This window comes from Eretmochelys imbricata, chromosome 15 (assembly GCF_965152235.1).
Source record: "Eretmochelys imbricata isolate rEreImb1 chromosome 15, rEreImb1.hap1, whole genome shotgun sequence".
Classification (NCBI taxonomy): Eukaryota; Metazoa; Chordata; order Testudines; family Cheloniidae; genus Eretmochelys; species Eretmochelys imbricata.
The window spans coordinates 9,197,718-9,215,437 of record NC_135586.1 but is presented as its reverse complement, the minus strand read 5'-3'; the positions used below and the strand labels follow the sequence as shown (position 1 = coordinate 9,215,437).

Below are 17,720 nucleotides of genomic sequence, written 5' to 3'. Positions count from 1 at the left end.
AAGACATCAAATGGGCATTGGAGTACATTGCTAGAGCAGGACTGGTGGTGCCAGAGCAGGATGGAGCCTCACAATGAGCTGGGCCCAGGGCTTGAGTAGCACTTGCTTGTGCACATAGTGGCTGAAAAACCCTCAGGGCCGTTGCTTATAAATCTAGACCCAAGATGGGGAGAAGGAACAACCCCAGTAGCACAGACTCAAGTTGCTTTTGTTGCTGCCAGACAGGTTAGTGCCCGCAGCATGTGCAAGTCCTCCTTCCAGCAGATAGCAGGAGTGATCATGTGCCATGATACTCCCTACAGTCAAGCTGGCTGCTTGCATAGCTCACGTTTGTCCTGATTCAAAGCACTGAAGGTGAGGGTGCCATCCAGAGAACAAGGGTGTTTGTTTGACCTTTGCCTAAAATGAGGTCTTTCTTAGCCAACGGTTTAATTCTCAGTGTATAGACCTTCCCTCTCTTTTTGAGCAACAACTTGAGGGAAAAACAGTAAACTCTTACTGCTCAAAGTGACATTTCTGCTCTTTGTGGTGGTGTGGTCCTCCTCTCAGCTGCACTAAGCTTTCTTCTGATAGTGTCCAGTGCTGTAGTAGACACTATTCAACAGTGAAAAATGCCATCAGAGAAATGTTTCATTTCCTAGCCCCCTTGTGGCATTTCTGTGGCAAAACCTTTGTTGTGCCCTAAACAAACTTAGCCCCTGCAGTTGCCATGGGTACTAATGCTAGAGCAAAGCTGCTTAGGTGTACAAGGAACTCCTACCGCCATAATGTGGGTTCCCTCTGCTGATAAGCAAATCGGAGAATGGATGTGAACAGTGCAACAACCCCTCTTGCTTTGAGAGAGATTGCTTCACAGCGCAGGGGCAGCGAGAGGCTCAATTCCCATTCAGGCTGTGTTTGGCTCCAAGACCTTGCTGAGCAGTCTCCAAAGTTTCTAGTTAAGGGGAATTGTGCGACAGCAAAGAGGGCTAGATCAGTAGCCCTGCCCCCATTTTCTCTCAGGATTTCTGCTGCTTCAGGATTTGGATTGCATTCTAAGCATTTGTCAGGCTGGTACCTCAGCTTGGGGTATTTCAGTGCCTGGGGCAGGCCTGTTTCTCTAACACCTCCCCCCCGCAGCTTACTCTTGGTCTGGAGGAGAGATGACATTAGGGTCCCTGCTCCCCCAAGGAAGTTTAACCTGCATTACTCCTAAAACACTAAGGGACATGAACGTAACTTCTGATAGAGACACAGCTTGTTGCTGGGAGGCCACCCAGCTCTTGCACTCATCAGCATCAAGCAAAACATTTCCCTGGCTCATGGTGTTCTGTCACAGCACTGTGAATGTACAACATAGCACTAGCTGCCTTCAGGAATGACAGCCAAGCTGGTGAAGTCCCCTTTCCACAGCTGGGTTGAACTTATGACAATGTTCCTCTAGCCCTTTACCGCTCTGTGAAGTGGTTGAAACACTAGCTTAACTGAAGGGTTGCAATTTTAAACACATTTCAGAGTAACAGCTCTATTAGTCTGTATTTGCAAAAAGAAAAGGAGTACTTGTGCCACCTTGGAGACTAGCCAATTTATTTGAGCATGAGCTTTTGTGAGCTACAGCATCCAATGAAGTGAGCTTATGCTCAAATAAATTGGCTAGTCACTAAGGTGCCACAAGTCCTTTTAATTTTAACCAAGAGGCTGCACCTTCACACCCTGTAAGGAAGAGCCAGTACTTCCCCTGTGCAGAGAGGCAGTGTCCCTTGGGTTTAAGCATGTTTTCTGTTACCCCCAAACACACAGCTCACCTTGAGCTCCAGGTGCCCCCTGGGCCCTGCCCACCACCCCCTTCCCCTGTACACGTTAGAGAGAAAGAGGATACTCTTCCGAGCCTCCCCTCTCCTGGAGCATGCATTCAGCTCTCCCCCCAAGGAGTTTAACAAAGGTGATCTGAAGCCACCTAGAGAGAGTCTAAAGGCAGGTTGTTAGCCACTGAGGCCAAAGCTTTTTCCAGAAAGGGAACAAAACCATGTTCAAGTCCACCTGTGATTCTGTCCTTTTAATGGAACTAAAAGCAAACAGCAAATAGTGCACAACAATGACTTGCACAAACAATATCAGCTAAATTAATTTTCTGGTTCAACAGAAGCTTCCAGGGTCAAGTTTCTTCCCCCATTCCAGTATATAGTTAAATCAAATTAAAGGGTACAGCAGTCACCTGACATACTGGTGTGGAACCGAGCAGCTCCGCAGAGCGTCTCTGACCTACTGCTACCTCCAGGGAACATCTGAAAGTCTTTTTGGATAGTAGCTGTCCTTGGGTAGTCTCTACAGAATCCCCCCTCCTATAGTAATCTGCTATCACCACATTTTAGTGACTAGTGAATCCTGTCTTTCCCCACTACTTTGTATGTCTGCATAAAGGCAGGCTCTGAGTGTTTTAATCTGTTTGCTACTGTAAGTCAAATCTTTCTCTTTCCAGACTAATTGTGAGGTTTGACCTAAGATTGCAAGGGCAGGTGGGAACACATGCAAGGGGGGTTCTTGGGGATTAGCTCATCTCCAGGAACCTCAGCTCATTCTTACCATGAGGGAAGAGAAACAGAAGCCATATTCTCCCGCCCCCCCCACACAGAGTTTCAAAGAGACAGGCTTTTCAAGATGGCCCAGGAGGTGTAAGCAGCTCTCAGCATTTCACCTTAGCAGATTTCTGGATTGTACTAGTGCTCTTTAGGCAGCAATGGTTTTTGCAGAAATGGGCACAATAAATGGTACATTTTCCCCTTACCCTGTCTGGGTAGGGACCACTTGCTATTAGCAACACTGTGGTCTGCGTTGGTGATTGGGCAGGACCCCCCCCCACCTATGCAAAAACTACATTAATACTGAAGCAGGCTCAGGTCACAGCTGTACACTGGGTAAGGGGCTCTGGTTCCACCCAGTAACTGTTTGCAGAGGCAGCACAGAGCTGGGTAAGAGGAAAGGAGCAGCAGGGACAGTGGTAGAAATTGCTCTTCTCCAAACACTTACTTTTGCCCAAACTTTGTCTCCCAAAAGACCGATCCATCTCGCTCAAAGCTAGTTTTGTTCTAAGTGATGGGATTTGGGGATGTAGGAACAAGGATGAGAGGCTTAAGGGTTGCCCCTCCCCACTACTTCCCAGACAGCTGCTCGTAAAGTTTGGGCACATAGCTATCCCACTCTGCCTGATAGCACGTGCCAGCCACTGGGTTTCCCAGCTTGTACTTTTTGCGGAAAGATGCCACTTGGAACTTCCCACGTTTGTCACCAGATCGGTTTGTGAGGATGGGTTCGTTGCAGTTCAGTGGCTGCGGCTGTTCGTAGACCAGCCACACGTACCGGTGAAGTCCTGCAGATTGGGTGGGAGAGAGAGAGAGAGACAGACACACTATGTTAAATAGAAGAAAGAAAATCTGTATTTGTTTTCAAGGGAAGCACTATGGTACATAAGCTTGTGATCATACACACCCCTATACAAGGGTCTGATCCATACGTTAATCTTGTTATTGCGTATAAAGAAACCATTCTGGTATCCTACATCAAGGAGGCTGTCATGAGTCAAGTATACAAGGAATGTGCGGACATAGCACCAGGTGTAGACATTAGATAAGCGTGCCAGGCATTGTACACAGACAGGAGCTCTAGGGCAGACATCTTACAGTACAGATGGAACTTTCATTGGTTCCAGGGTTTGGCTTTTTAGCCATCTTGTTGCATAAGGGTTAAGGATGAGTTTGAGGCCTTTTGGACAAGTGTTTTAAGGGAAGGACCTGTGAGATATAATGGACTCAATGGCACCATCCTATCAATCACTTTCAGTAGTATTGTCCACTTTAATAGACTGTGGCTGAAGGCAGAAGCACGTGTTTTGCATAGATCTTAGGTCTAGGACAGCAGAATAATTTGTATTTTTCTGGCACACTCCAAGCAAGTCTTTAAGAACGCATGTTCAGCATCCAGAAGAGCAGAAAAACAATTCCCACAGAACGTACTGACTTAGGGGAACTGCCAAGCATGGCCGTGTGTGACCTGCCAGAATGAGGGGTCATCATCAGCTGTCAGTTTATGAAGTGTATGGACAGTTCCAGCTCACGCCTTGGGCAGGTAAATATCTGCCATGAACCTTTACAACTGATATTGTCACCATATTTCCATTTTTCCCCCCAGGTGTGAGGAGTGGCTAATACAGATCTGTAGGGTTTGAAAGCTGAGATGTTGGCATATACTGAGCACACACACTGCAAACAGTTCTTCAGCAGTAGCAGAGCCGTTTTTTATGCAGATTGCACCAACTCCCACATACAGAACTGTTTTAGTCTCCTGGGCCTAACACCTGCTCTAAGTGATGTCAGAGCTTAGACTCCCAGACAAGCACTAAGTTCAACTTGTCCACTATGTTTACGCAGGAGAAGAGATGTCCAGCAGCTGGTATCATCTCTCAGGTAAACAGCTTCTTTACTTACAGGAAAGAAGATTTAATACTTGAACAAAATGCACCAGCTATGTCTGAATAGCCTTCAGGGTCACATTTGAACTCAGTTCTCATCTAGGAACCACCCAGATATAAATTCAGCAACATTCCCTCCAGCCCCTGATGCAGGCAATATGCTAGTCATTCACTTCCCCTGCATGGTGGAAATATACTAGAGGCAGATGGACAGAGCGTGGCCATGCTATCCACATTGCTGCTTAGACAGCAGTTTGCTCTGCACTCCTGGTGCAGGAGGTGTACACACGAATCCTCATTTCCTTGCCCACCAAGATGGCGACTTCCTTCTCTCTGTACATTACAGCTCCCTGCACGCTCCTGCTTGGGTTCCTCTACATTACAATCTACTCATTCACAGCATGGATTCGTCAGTCGAGTCTGAGTACTGTAGTATTCACTGTAGCAAGGAGTCCTGCATTAGCCCATGCAGGACCAGAGTGATATGTGGGGGCTACCACTTACTAACCTGTCCCTTTGGGTGGCCCAGAACCAACATAATCAGAAAGGACACACCCACTGCTGATGTCATTTCCTTTCATGTTGACAACCAAGAAGTGATGCCATTCCCTAAGAGGAAGAACATGCCCAAGTTAGAACCAATAACAGTCTCTACGGATTACTGAACCTGCCAAGTGAATTAAATGGACAGCCAGAAAGATGGCTGTTAGAAGCAGAGTATTTCCCCACTCACTCCCTCTCCTGGTGGAACATCACAGGCTTTTGCTGTCCCTGCCAAGTTTGCGCCACATACACACACAAGGATGCAGTTTCACATGAATATCATTGACCGGAACTGTTCAGATGAAGCTAAGAAGCCAGCAGGGCAGAGGTAGGTGCTTTCCGCTCACCACAAAGCTCTGAGCATTCATTGTCAGGGGGCATGTTTCCCATCCTTGGATGTGTGGGTGGGGAAGGATGGTTACTGGCTAACATTCAGGACCAGGAGCTTTGGGTTCTGTTGCAGGCTTTGCTATACAGGCTGACTGCCAGGCCTCTAGCAATTCACATCACCCTTCTCAACTTGATTGGTGCAGCAGAAATTTTCAGCTGAAAGAGGCAGCTTGAAAGTTCAACTAATAGTTCGGTGGTCAGGCTATTGACATTTATGGCAGACAAGAGAGGGAAACTTCCAAAATTCTCCTGCTCTATTACCTGAACTTTGGATCCTTCCTGCTTGGAGCATCTGGGTCAGTGAGAACCAAGGTGTAGAGTTTCTGTGGATCACAGCCATCCCACTCAATGCTGGTTGGGCAGTTCTGAACCTATAATGATTAAGTTGTATGCCATTCATTAAACAAGAAGGGAAAAATAGTCATATCCCCGTAGAGAATCCATCACCCCCTCTCCAAGTGCTGTAAGCCATAAGTTATATTGGGCATGCAATTGACACATCACGCTAACGTTATTACATAGACCCGTTTTCATTACACCAGAAGGGAGACTGCTTGTAGATTCCACCTAAAAATGAAGGATTTTAATGAGCTGAATGTTTTTTCTTCCACTTAGAATGTGTTTGAATAAAAACAACCCCCACAGACTGCACCTCCGTGGTAGTGGCAAGAACTTGAATGCAAAACACAAACTCTAAGCATGAGGCACGTCTGTTTCTGTCATCTGGGCGCAGTGAAGCGTAACTGGCAGATGCATGCTACAAAGGATCAAGGCTGGAGTCCTTGACTCAGTTATGGAACGCATCTACTCCTTACCTTGTACTTGGACAGTAGAAACACTCCCTGGCGTGGTGGAATTTTCCACCCTGTTGAGAAACGGATACCCGCTGTGCACTGCTGTTGGTATACAGCCAAGGAGGATTCCAACCCAACACCGCAGCACCCTCCTCTTACCTACTCCATTTCCTAGTAATGGGGGGTGGTGTTGGAGCAACACAGGCATTACCGCAAGCCCCTGGAGCATAACGGGCCTGCATTTTGCTCTCATGCTGGTGCAGGTCAGGAGGAACTACTGCGATCAATGGACTTAGCCTGCCGGAAGCCAGCACCCAGGCAAGTCCAGGATCAGCGGACGCCAGAGGCTCCCACGTGGGTCATGAGGCCAAGCAGATCGTTTCTGTTCGGCTCTCATCGAGCAGGAGTCCCGGGAGCAGACCTAAGAGCTGGGACTCACCCCCCCCCACACACACACGCTTTGCTGGCCGGGATAACGGGTTCGAGCCCCTCGGCCGGCCCACACCGCTGCGTCATGGTAGCGGCGCCGAGCTCCGCCGCTCCCCCCGGGCAAGCGCCCCGCCGCGCCACCCCTGCAATGAGCCTCCCCTCCGAGCGCCGCCTTCCGGCTCTGCCCCGCTCCAGCCTGCAGCCGGGCTCGGCCCCGCCCCGGCGGGCCACGGCAGCGCCCCTCGGCGGGCTCTGGGGAGCGGCTGCGCGGCCTCTGCAGCTCCGGGGAGATCCGCGGCCCCGGAGGGGCCCCCGCCCCACCCCGGGCGGGGCCGTGACCTCCCCCGGCCGCAGGCAGCGGCCTGCCCCGTTCCACCGCCACGGAGCGGCGCTGCCCGGAGCCAGCCCCCCGCGCCCGGCCCGGCCTCCAGCGCGTAACGGCCCCGCTCCCGGCGCGGGCCGCTCGGCCCCTCTCTCTGCTCCGCGCCCGGGGCGGGCGGCGAGGGCCGAGCCGCAGCAGGCCGGAGGCGGGGGCTGCCCTGCCGCGACCGGCTCCCCGGGCCGCCCGGCTCGAGCCCGGCCCTACCTGGGTGGGGGTCAGCACTTGGCCCAGCTCGTCTATCGCCGCCGCCGCCCCGTACCGCACGCGCAGGGGCTGCGCCGGCCGCTGCTCCACCTCGCCCAGGCTCAGCGGCCCGTCCCACGGCCCCAGCGCCAGCGCCATCCTCGGCTGCGCGAGCTCCGTGCCAGGCGGCGGGCGCGCGCCAGCGGCACCCCTTTGAGGGGCTGCGGGGCCTGGCTCCTCCCCCCCGGCTCCCATTGGCCATGGCGGGCAGAGGGGGCGGGCCCGCCTCCCCTCTCCGCTCCCATTGGCCTCCGTGGGCAGAGTGGGCGGGCCCGGCTCCCCTCGCTGCGCGGGCCGTCTCGGGTTGCAGGGGCGGGGGCGAGGCGGAGCGGAGTCGGCTCCGCGGGCTGGGGCGGTGCCGGGGCAGGCCGCCTCTCCTCAGGGGGGGTCTGGTAGCCTGGCCGGGCCCCGCCCCCCGCCCAGCTGCCTGATCAAAGAGGCCCGGTCAGTAATTGTCAGCATCGGTCCTGTTGCAATGACGCCCCCACCCCCCCGAGCAGCCCCTTGTCCCGGGTGCTGCACAAATGCACCCCAGGTACAATGCAAACGCTCAGGCCTGAGGCCACCCCTGCACCGTCCTGTGTCATGGGGCCACTGGGAACCTGTCTGCTCCCAAGGTAGCTGAGAGCAGCCCTGAGGGTTGCTCTGACTTGCACCAGCTGCCAGTAGCCCAAAGGGACCATTGCAGCAGCTAGGAATAGCCACGATCCTGGATGTAGAAATGCCTCCTGGTTCCAGCCTTTCCCTTCCCCATGGTTCCCTGTAGTAGGCGGTGATATAGAGCTGGCTGGACTGACTCAGCCTGTCAGGGACTTCCCCCTATGCCGGCGGAGCGCCCCAAGGAAGATCCAGCTGGTTTACAGCCCTTCCCCGGGGCGGCTCTGAAGTGGGCCCTTCGAATTTCCGCGCTCTGGGGAGCAGTGAGTAGAATTTTGCGAGGCTGCACGGGAGTGTTTGTGAAGAGCAAACCAGGGAGTTATTACAGTCCCTGAGTTCTGTGCAGTCACAGGACGGAGAAAGTATTTTGAACGTTTTCTTTGCGACCCCAAGGACTGTAAATGCCCTTCTTTTAAATGAAACCGTTAATTCTTCAGCCCAGTGTGGGGAAAGGACTGCCTTGCTAAGCCGCTGCGAGTGGGCCCTTGGGATGAAGTGGTTGTTGGGCAGTGGAGCTCAGCCTTGTATCTTTTTTTTTTTTAACCAAAGTCCTTAAAACAAAAAACCCTACTAGGGTCTGACCAAATACCCCACCCATGGCCTGGGAAGCAACGCAGCCCATCAATGAACTATGGGTGCCCCAGGGTACACTTCCTGCTGACAGTTACAGCCATGATTGGAATCTGCTATTGTGTAAGGGGGCTGTTGCCCCCTTACTAACATTCAGTGGGGGTGTTTTGGTTGGCTAGCTCTCAGTACTAAAAAGGGAAGGGTCTATGGGAAATCAGGACGCTGAGACTGACAGTCCCCAGGAACAATGGGGGAGAGGCCAATGCTCCAGGTCAGCCTGAATGACGGGGTGGGCAGGCTAATCAGGGAGTCAGGAGGCCAGGGAGGTCCTGTCCTCCATGTGAGCTGGATTTGCCTGGGTCAGACAGAGTGGGGCAGAGCTAAGGAGAAGGCAGGGGCTCGAGCTGAGCTGGGGAGCAGAGCCGTGCCAGATCCAGAGAGAGCAGCCCCTGTCCTGGGAGCAGAGCTGCAGCCCCAAAGCCAGAGGCACAGCCCAGAGAGAGCAGACTTGCCCTGGGAGCAGAGCTGCAGCAACCAGAGCCAGAGCGGCCAGAAAAGCAGCCCAGGAAGCAGGTCAGTGCTGGGAGCAGAGTCACAGAAGCAGCCGGCAGAGCAGACCTGTCCTGGGAGCAGAGCTGTAGCAACCAGAGCCAGAGGGGCCAAAGAAGCAGCCCAGGGAGCTGGAGGCAGAGCAGCAGCTGGGGCTGGAGCAGTCTGGAGCTGGGTGCGGTAAGCAGCTGGGCAGACCGAGGGGGACCCTGGGCAGCGGGCCCAGCACAGGGAGACGCCTCAGCCAAGAGGCTCTGCAGGCCAGGCTTGGATCGTAACCCCGACAGGGTGGGGGCGACACTGGGAAGAAGGGTCCTACCACTTAGAGCCTGAGAGCGTGTGGCCACCACCAGAACGAGTGTCCAACCTACAGCATCCCTACAGCAAAGCCAGGGCCTGAGAAGGAGGCCTGGGACTTACAAGGAACAGACTGTGAACTGCCCTGACATTCCAGAGACACTGTTTGTGATGTTCCCTGCCACAGAGCGGGTTGATGTGTTTCCTTTAACCTTTCCTATTTTTCCTTATTCTTTTTCAAATTAATTGTTGATTAAATAACTTGCATGTGTTTTAACTTGTATGTAATGGTCAGTGGGTCAGAGAAGTGCCCAGTGCAGAGAGAGTACCCCGGAGTGGGGACACCCTAGCCCCTATCCTAGGTGACCGCAGCAGGGTTGGGGGTCGAGCCCCCCAGGAATCCTGGGCCCAGCCTTGTTGGGGTTATGAGGACTCTACCAGACAGGAGAGTGGAAGGGGAGTCCTCAAGGGCAGGGAGGCCACTGGGTAAAGGAAGTGGGAGCGAGGACTCAGATCCTTTTGCTAGCCCACTTCACCGGGGTAGTGCAGAAGCCAGGAAAGTTCTCCACAATAGCGGGACTATTCCCCCGGCTTACAATTGCATGGAGGTTGCTTGAGGTGAATGATGAATTTCCTCACTGGTTTAACCTGGCTACTCATCTGATTAATACTAATGACTTACGTCCAGGTTACTATTGTAAAGGGTGTTTGGGTAGCTAGCCCTTTTGTGACACTTCCCTGAATTCTATTCATTTGACACCTTTGCAGTGTTACACTTAAACCATACAGTATAGAAGAAAAACAAATTGCGTCACGAGAATCATGTGCCTAGCAAAATACAGTACTGTATGTTAAGGCACTGGTTCTCCTCCCTTTCTACACTGGGACCTCTCTACAACCTCTCTCGTCTAGCTGGCAGCCCCCTTCCTCTTAGCAATATTGGAAAGGGCAGGGTGGTTGCAAACCCTGACCACGGTTTGCAGCCTTGGTTGAGAATCTATTAGAGTGTTGTTAGGATTGTGCTGCGTATATATGGGGCAGGTAGCCAGGACTCCTGGGTTCTCTTCCTCACTCTACTACTGGCTCAACTTACGTGTGCCTCAAAATTTCCAGATCAATAAAATGAGGATAATAATTCCTCCCTTATATGGGGTGGCATGAGTTTTCCAAAGGATCCCAACACGTGTCAGAGCAGAGGTTGGGCCTGGGAACCTGTTAGCGACAGAAATTCCCATGTCGTTTACTCGTAGCGGAGTAGGGTATTCCCAGTTGCAGTTGCAAAGGGAAGGCTAGTAGGGAAGCAACAAGGTCACTTCCTTACCTGTCTCCCCTGATGCAGGCAGGCAAGTGTGACCTTTTCTCTGGGGGTCCAGGCCTCAGGCTGCGAATCACCTTGTTTCCCCCCCCAGGGTGACCAAATGTCCCGATTTAATAGGGACAATCCCTATATTTGGGGCTTTGTCTTATATGGACATCTATTACCCCCCATCCCTTGGCCCGATTTTTCAGTCACCCTACGAGAGAAAGACAGACAGACAGACTTGCTTGAGCTTAACTGGGTGCGAACTCCCTGACTCCACCAGTCTGCAGTGTTCGCCACCCAAACAATCTCCTCTGGGCTCTGCCATCCCTCACTTTGTCCTGCAGGTAAGAATAGATGCACCCAGCCCCTGAGTCCCTCCTAAAGCATCCCCCTGTAGCGCCCAGCCCTTAACCACTGCACACTCCCAGCTGTCCCCAGAGGAATAGGGCGCGCTCCCGTTGGTTTGATTGAACCGAGATCAGCTCCACAGTAACATCACAGCACTGAGTTACATTTATGGAGAAAACAATCATAAGTTTATTATCAACGGCTAAGGTGTAAGAGCTGGTGAATCAGAACAATGGAAATGGTTAGCTATAAAACAAAATCCTAACACGCAAACCTGGGTCTACACTTAGCAGTGGTCACTCCGCTAAATATAAGGGGACCAGATGTCCTGTTTTTATAGGGACAGTCCCGTTTTTTTTGGACTTTTTCTTATATAGGCGCCTATTACCCTCACCCCTGTCCTGTTTTTTTCACAGTTGCGATCTGGTCACCCTACCTATATAACAATGTAGATTTTCCCCAAAGGTGCAGTCTTTTGCAAAGCGAGCTGGTTTAGGACAAAGCAGGATGCAAGCAACCCCCTCTGCCAGTGCCAGGGGTTTTCTGCAGTGAATGAATCACAAAATGTCTCCTTGCATTATATTTATGTTCTTCAAAGTTCATTTTTTGCCCCCCAGAGACAGGACAACCCCCTGGGGTTTAGTCTTCCCACCCTCCTGTTGATTTCGTAAGTATATTGGGCTCCCATTCTGTTGGCTTACAATGCTTAATCTCCACGTGAATGGAGGCAGACAGGTGAGCATACGTCCCTCTGTCTGGCAAAGCCTGTTTGTCAGCCCTGCTAGGACACAGACAAAACACATTTTTCAGCATGTAGACACAGCCCCTGAAATATCATCTCTACCTACATCTTGCAACGACAAGGAGGGTCAGTGTGGCACAGGCTTTTAGTAGAGACCTCGTGTGACCCTTCTTGGAGCAATACTATTAAAGCAATGTGTTAGGTGTAGTGAGTTTGTCAGGCCTGACAGGAGCTGCTGTTAGAGAACAGTAAGCCTTTCGAAAAGGAGGACTTGTGGCACCTTAGAGACTAAGCAAGTCTCTAAGGTGCCACAAGTCCTCCTTTTCTTTTTGCGAATACAGACTAACACGGCTGTTACTCTGAAACCAGTAAGTCTTTCGCCATCGAGCATCACAGTAGCATGACTCTTTGTTGCTGTCAGAGGAGTTATTAGTAGGAAAGTTAGTGTTTTGGTCAAGGTCTGCTTTATTTCCTTGTTGCACATTGGAATTGGGAGGCACCTGCATAACGTGTATCTTGACGTGCCCCGGGAGGGGTCAGTATGAGAAGCTGCACAGTGTGTGGTCTGATCTGCAAATGCCTATAGATGTTTGAGTGTTTCTTGTCCTTCTTGGTGTCTCTGCAGTAGGGAGTGCTTTGTACAATGATTCATGGACAGCAAAGCCAGAAGCCATTATCCCAGTCACTTCCTATGTAACACCCCATGGCTCCTGCATCCAGCTCGCTAACCTGTGGTTAACCTTGTTGCTGGATGGTTCTGGCTGGCAGAAGTGCCACTTAGCTGTTTGCAGCAGGAGTGGGTTTCTGAGGAGTTGTCTCTGCGTGGACTTGATCCAAAAGCCATCGACATCAGTGGGCCCCACATGTCTAGAATACACTGTTGTTAGTAGCACGTGTGACGTGGGAAATCAAAAGCTGTGCACTCAGGTGGATGTGGACTATTCTGCGTATTTAGAGCTAGACATGCCCTTGAAATCTGTGCGCAGAAGGGCCCCCCGGGTATGGCTTTCACACTCCTGTGTGTAAAAAAGGAGGTCACACAATACCTCTGTCTCTCCCTTTGAGGCCCCCTTGCAGAGCTCAGCTGTATTATCTATAACTCAGTCTTCCTCTGCACTAAGGAAATCTCACATAACGGGGGGAGATGTGATCACGGGAGGCCCTACCAGGCACTGGATAGGGTTAGCAGCGCCCCAGAGCCAGCGTGAAGTTTGGGGTCAGAACCATAGTCTGTTTCACAGGTGGGTTGAGGGGGAGAAACCTCCCTGCCCTACAAGGCAGCGATCAGAGGGAATCCCTGCAAAGGAGTCCCGACAGGGGCCTGCTATGTTTTTTGCTCTTTGCACAATACACATAAAATAAAGGAATGACACGGGCATGGTGGGGTTCCAATAACACAGCCTGCAAGCTCTAGCTACTGTACACACTGCTGCTTTGGCTGGGTTCTGGCATCTTCTCCAACACAGAACACGGGGAGCACCACTAAAGGGCTTGCAGACCATTTAAATGGAAACCCTATTCCTGCACACTACAGGACCTTCTCCTGCAAGGGCTTAGCAGGTGCTGAGCTTCACGTCAGTGGGTTACTCACATGCATAAAACCAATCACACACGTAGATCTTGCCGGATGTTGGGTCCCAGCTTTCTGCCGCCTTTGGAAGGACAATCTTTCCTTTGTCTCTTCGAAGGCACTGCAGATTAAAATAAATACGGCAGGGTAGAGCGGAGTGCCTGAGGTGTGGCAAACCCATCAATGCTGCAGGCACAGGAAGTTACTCTGAAGTGGACAAAAACCAGAGAGGAGCCTGGCTGCTTCCTCCTGTCCCGTCTGACAAGCGCCAGGTGGAGAGCATCATTCGTCAAAGGCATATTAACAGAGTAACCATAAGGAATTGGATTGTCTGTTCCACGGGCGACTGGATGGCTCACAAGCTTGGTCGTGACCAATTGAACATGTCGCCTGTGGGTGGCTGGTTCAAATCTAGGCTGGGCTGGGTGTGACTGACACTGGTAGTGGGGTAAGGTTGCTGGGGGACCTATGTGAAATAAGGGAGGTGGGTTTCGGTCTACTGAGAAAGTGGTAAGTGTTTGGTGTTTAAGGTTCAGCCCTCACTGGGCACCACCCTCTCTGTGTCTATAGTCCTGTTCCCTGTGTATTCTGGGGTGACGTATGGCTGCAGCATGTGAACAAATGATCAGTTACAACAGGCTCATCACTTAGGAGACGAGCCCAGATTCACCTGTGTACTGGGACTAGGGACAATACAGGTTCTGGTCTGGTTGGGGGTTAGTTTGTGCCATTGCTCCCATGCATCAGGAGTGAAGACTCACCAGGCTATAAGAACATTGGATAGTTTCTCCTCCCTCCCACAACATGGCCCTGGCCTGCCCAGGAATGCCCCTTGTGCTAGGGCTTCTTGCACCAGGGGTATTTGTGGGGCTTTACAGCCCCTTTATGTGGCCTAGCAGTGAATTGCCCCCAATGTCTGTTGAGTGGCATTTCTCCCATGGTGTGCAGAGCCAGTGCCCAGGTCAATGCCATCCCCTTGTTACCTCTGGTAACAGCAGAATCCTGTGTTCACACTCCAGGTTTTTTACCCTTGAGAGCAGGGTTCCCTGGCATGCAGCAGCTGGAATTCCTTTGACAATGGAATGGTCCCCTGGTGGCCCCCAGCTCATGGGAGGGGAGCGGCAATGTGTGGCAAGTTAAGACTAGGTTAGGGTGATGCATGCAGAGGGGCTGGAAGGAAGGAGTGTAGAGAAGTATGGCAAAGCAGAGAAACTACGGGAGGATGTAAGAAAGGGTTTGTGATAGCAGGCCATCCCCAGCTCACCTTCTAGCTCCTCAGCATGTAAATGACCCCAGCGTACCCCATGCACTCATACATTGGGATGAGGGTGAGTATGCCTAAGGGATCTCTGGCACCCCCTATGCACCCTCTCTGATCTTGACCCAGTGAGTGTAACTAAGAGCAGAATCTGATTGTAAGCCAAGTTCTTATCCTTGTTTGCACAGTCGTTGTTAACGAAGTGACCTAGTACGAAACTCCACGCCTCCCTGTTTGAAATGAAATGCAGGCCGGTGTTGCTTGGAGATAGGTAGGGGAGTGTGGCAGGTCCTTAGGAACTTTTTAAGAGCATACCAGATATTTGGCCCTTTTGGTAAGGAAGTGCTGTATCCTGGAGGGTTAACGGTTAATGGCCTTTCTTCTTCATGGCCATCTGGGACGAGCTAGGTGCTAGGTAGCCAAGGGCAGGGGTTGCAGAGATCAAGGATTCTGATCTATAGACTCATGCTATTCCCTTTGCTGTGAAATTGACAAATTAAGAATCTCTCTCATTGTAAATTTCACCCCCAGCTCCTCAGTCTCTGTATCAGAGTTTAGCCCCTTCACCCAGGCCAGCCTAGCAATGTGGAGTGGAGATGTAGCCCCATGTGTCCTCCACCATGTGGATGATGCCAGCAGAGGGCAGGATTCCTGTCGGATAAGTGTAAAATTAAAGAACTAAAGTAAGCTAAAGTTTGGTTAAGAAAATAACAGTTTCCCTTATCGTTCATGGCCAGTAAGGAATAGGCCCCAATCAGCAAGTAAACGAAGGGTGTGAGCAAAGCAAGTAGTGTTACGTGTAGTATGGGAAGGATGTATGGTTCCAAAAGTAACTAATAAAGTAAAAGAGCTGTAGTAACAAAATAAAGGAAAACTATCTTAAAAGAAACAAGCCCAAACCTTCCCACTGTCCTGCTGGTAAGCAACAGGTGGTGGGGAAGAAGGTAAGAAAGGAAAGGCCTTAAGAAGAAAGGAGGGTGTAAATCTTCTCGAGATTAAGACGGGAAATAAGGATGAATTGTCTCAAGTTGGTTTTTAGCTGAAGTCAGTAAAGGCAGTGACATCACTTGTTTGTTGAAGGGTATAAAAAGTAAACTCTTAAAGGGTTTCATTAGTACCTCCCTGACCATGCTGGAGCCAACCAATATGGGTCGAAGCACCCTGGGTTTAGCCCATTTGTAAGTATCTTGATCAAATGCGTATAAATGGTTTGTTACTGTTTGGATGTAGCACATTGCTTTTTAGGCATGGTTAGAGCAATTGTATAAATACCATTTTGGCCTTTGGATTTAATAAAGGAGTTTATGGTTAAATTAGTATTTGCTGGCTTCCCATATCAATATTAATAATTTCAAACAGTATTAATCGTTCCAACAATTCCCTGGCCGGGGCTGGGAGCAAGAGGGCTGTTTGCACCCCAGATGACTTGGAGGGATAGGCGTGCACCTAACCTACCCATTCAGCAGCATGTTGGCAGGCAGCTGCTGCAACAGCTGGGCTCCCCTCCTAATGCACTCCTTTGTGCTGAGGGTCTGATCCAGCTCTCACTGAGTCAATGGGGGTTGGATCAGGCCCTGAGGATGGATCCTGCCCTGCTTTGCTGGGATTGGGGGAGGGAAGACAGACTTAGGGAGCTCCCTATGTCCTCTCACCCATTTCCCACACCAGTGTAACAGAGGGCAGGACTGAGGTCTCAGGCTTGGTTTCCTCCCAAGTTTCATAGGCGAGGCCTGGGCTCTGCTGCTGTGACTCCTGATACGGGGGGGTTGTGGTTTTAAGCATAGACGTGGGAATCAGGGAGCCCAAGTTGTAATCCTGGCTGTGACGCATAACAAACAGTTTAAGATTGGGGTTGAAGATTATTTTATCCTGCGGCGTTGGAAGAGTTTGTACAGTGGGCGTGCTGAAAGCCATTGAACCACACTGTAAACCTTGTATATGATGGAAACCACTTCAAGCCGGGGTGCTACTGCATCCCCAGCACTGCTCGTTCCAGCTCCCCTGATCTTATCCAAGTGATGCTGCAGAGGCCATGCGGGTAGGCAAGATGACCTGCATAGGAATTTAGCCAAGATACCAGATCAAATACCTCCAACTCTTGCAAAAAGATGAAGGAGACCTTTAAAGACGCAAATGATCCCAGCCTTGTCTTGTGCCTCATCCAGAAGACAGCTCCATAAGTACCATAGCAACATCTAGGTATGTGCTGGTGTGGCAACAGATTGTGAGCTGATCTGGAGGAAACCACCTTGTGGTTCTGGTTTGTTTGTTCGGCACTAATAATCCAAAATTCCCAAACTGTGGCCTGATGGTCTTGGAGAGCAGGCTGACCATACTGTGTGAACTCCCAGAGATAAATAGAACTAAAAGAGGATAAGAATACATAAATCCTTTGCTAATATTACTCTTCTATGTGAGCAATCGCTGTAGTTGCCACAAGATTATGCACAGGACCGTCTCTCCTAAAATGTTCTCTGCTCTGTGAAAAAGTTCCTCAATCCCCAATCTCAGACATTCCCAGCAATACCCACATCAGCCTGGAGACTGCTTTTTGTTGGGGTCTCATCTTGGCAGTTAGCAATGTAGGGGCATTACGTCCACCCAGTATCGGTTTGGAGGGGGGCCCTGCCCCCCTGGGACATTTTCCTCGAATATTTCTGCTGTTGATTTTAACAAACTAACTAAATTTGTTTTGTTGTAGAATCCCCAAATAAAATCCAAAGGGCAGATTTAAAATAAAATCCGTCTACCTTTCTCAGTTCTTATTCTTCAGGCTTTACTTTCTCCTTTGGGTCCTTTTCCTCTTTCCTGCTTCCATCTCTTTTCCTTGTTCCCCTTTCATTTTGCTGTCTCTGTTGTTCCATTTCCTTTCTTTCTTCTGAGCTGCTTTCCAGTGACCGGCTTCATTTGTTCTCTCTGCACTAGAGAGCCTGATAGTATTTTAATTCTTGTTTATTATTATTATTTTTATCTTCATCCTTCCAAGCAGCTTTTCTGGCTGTTGAATCCATGAAGTTTGTTCTTCTCCCCCAAAGCCCATGTGTGATGGGGGGAGGATTGGGACTCTGGGGGTGAAATCCTGGCTCCGGTGAATTCAGTGGCAAGCCCCGAATTGAACATCAGCAGGGCCAGGATTTCACTGTAGGAGCTTGATTTTCAGAGGTGCTGAATACTCCCAATCTCAGTTGAAATCAGTGGGAA

At 50.7% G+C, this 17,720-nt stretch overlaps 1 protein-coding gene across 1 annotated transcript; it reads right to left on the bottom strand.

The window, feature by feature from the left end:
- Nucleotides 1–2,020: 2,020 nt before the first annotated feature.
- Nucleotides 2,021–7,360, bottom strand: PEBP1 (phosphatidylethanolamine binding protein 1). The gene is made up of 4 exons (XM_077834948.1): nt 7,187–7,360; nt 5,639–5,748; nt 4,953–5,053; nt 2,021–3,346 (listed from the first exon to the last, which is right to left on the bottom strand). The coding sequence occupies exons 1-4, from the start codon at nt 7,322–7,324 to the stop codon at nt 3,129–3,131; spliced, it is 567 nt and encodes a 188-aa protein (XP_077691074.1). The 5' UTR covers nt 7,325–7,360; the 3' UTR covers nt 2,021–3,128.
- Nucleotides 7,361–17,720: the final 10,360 nt, after the last annotated feature.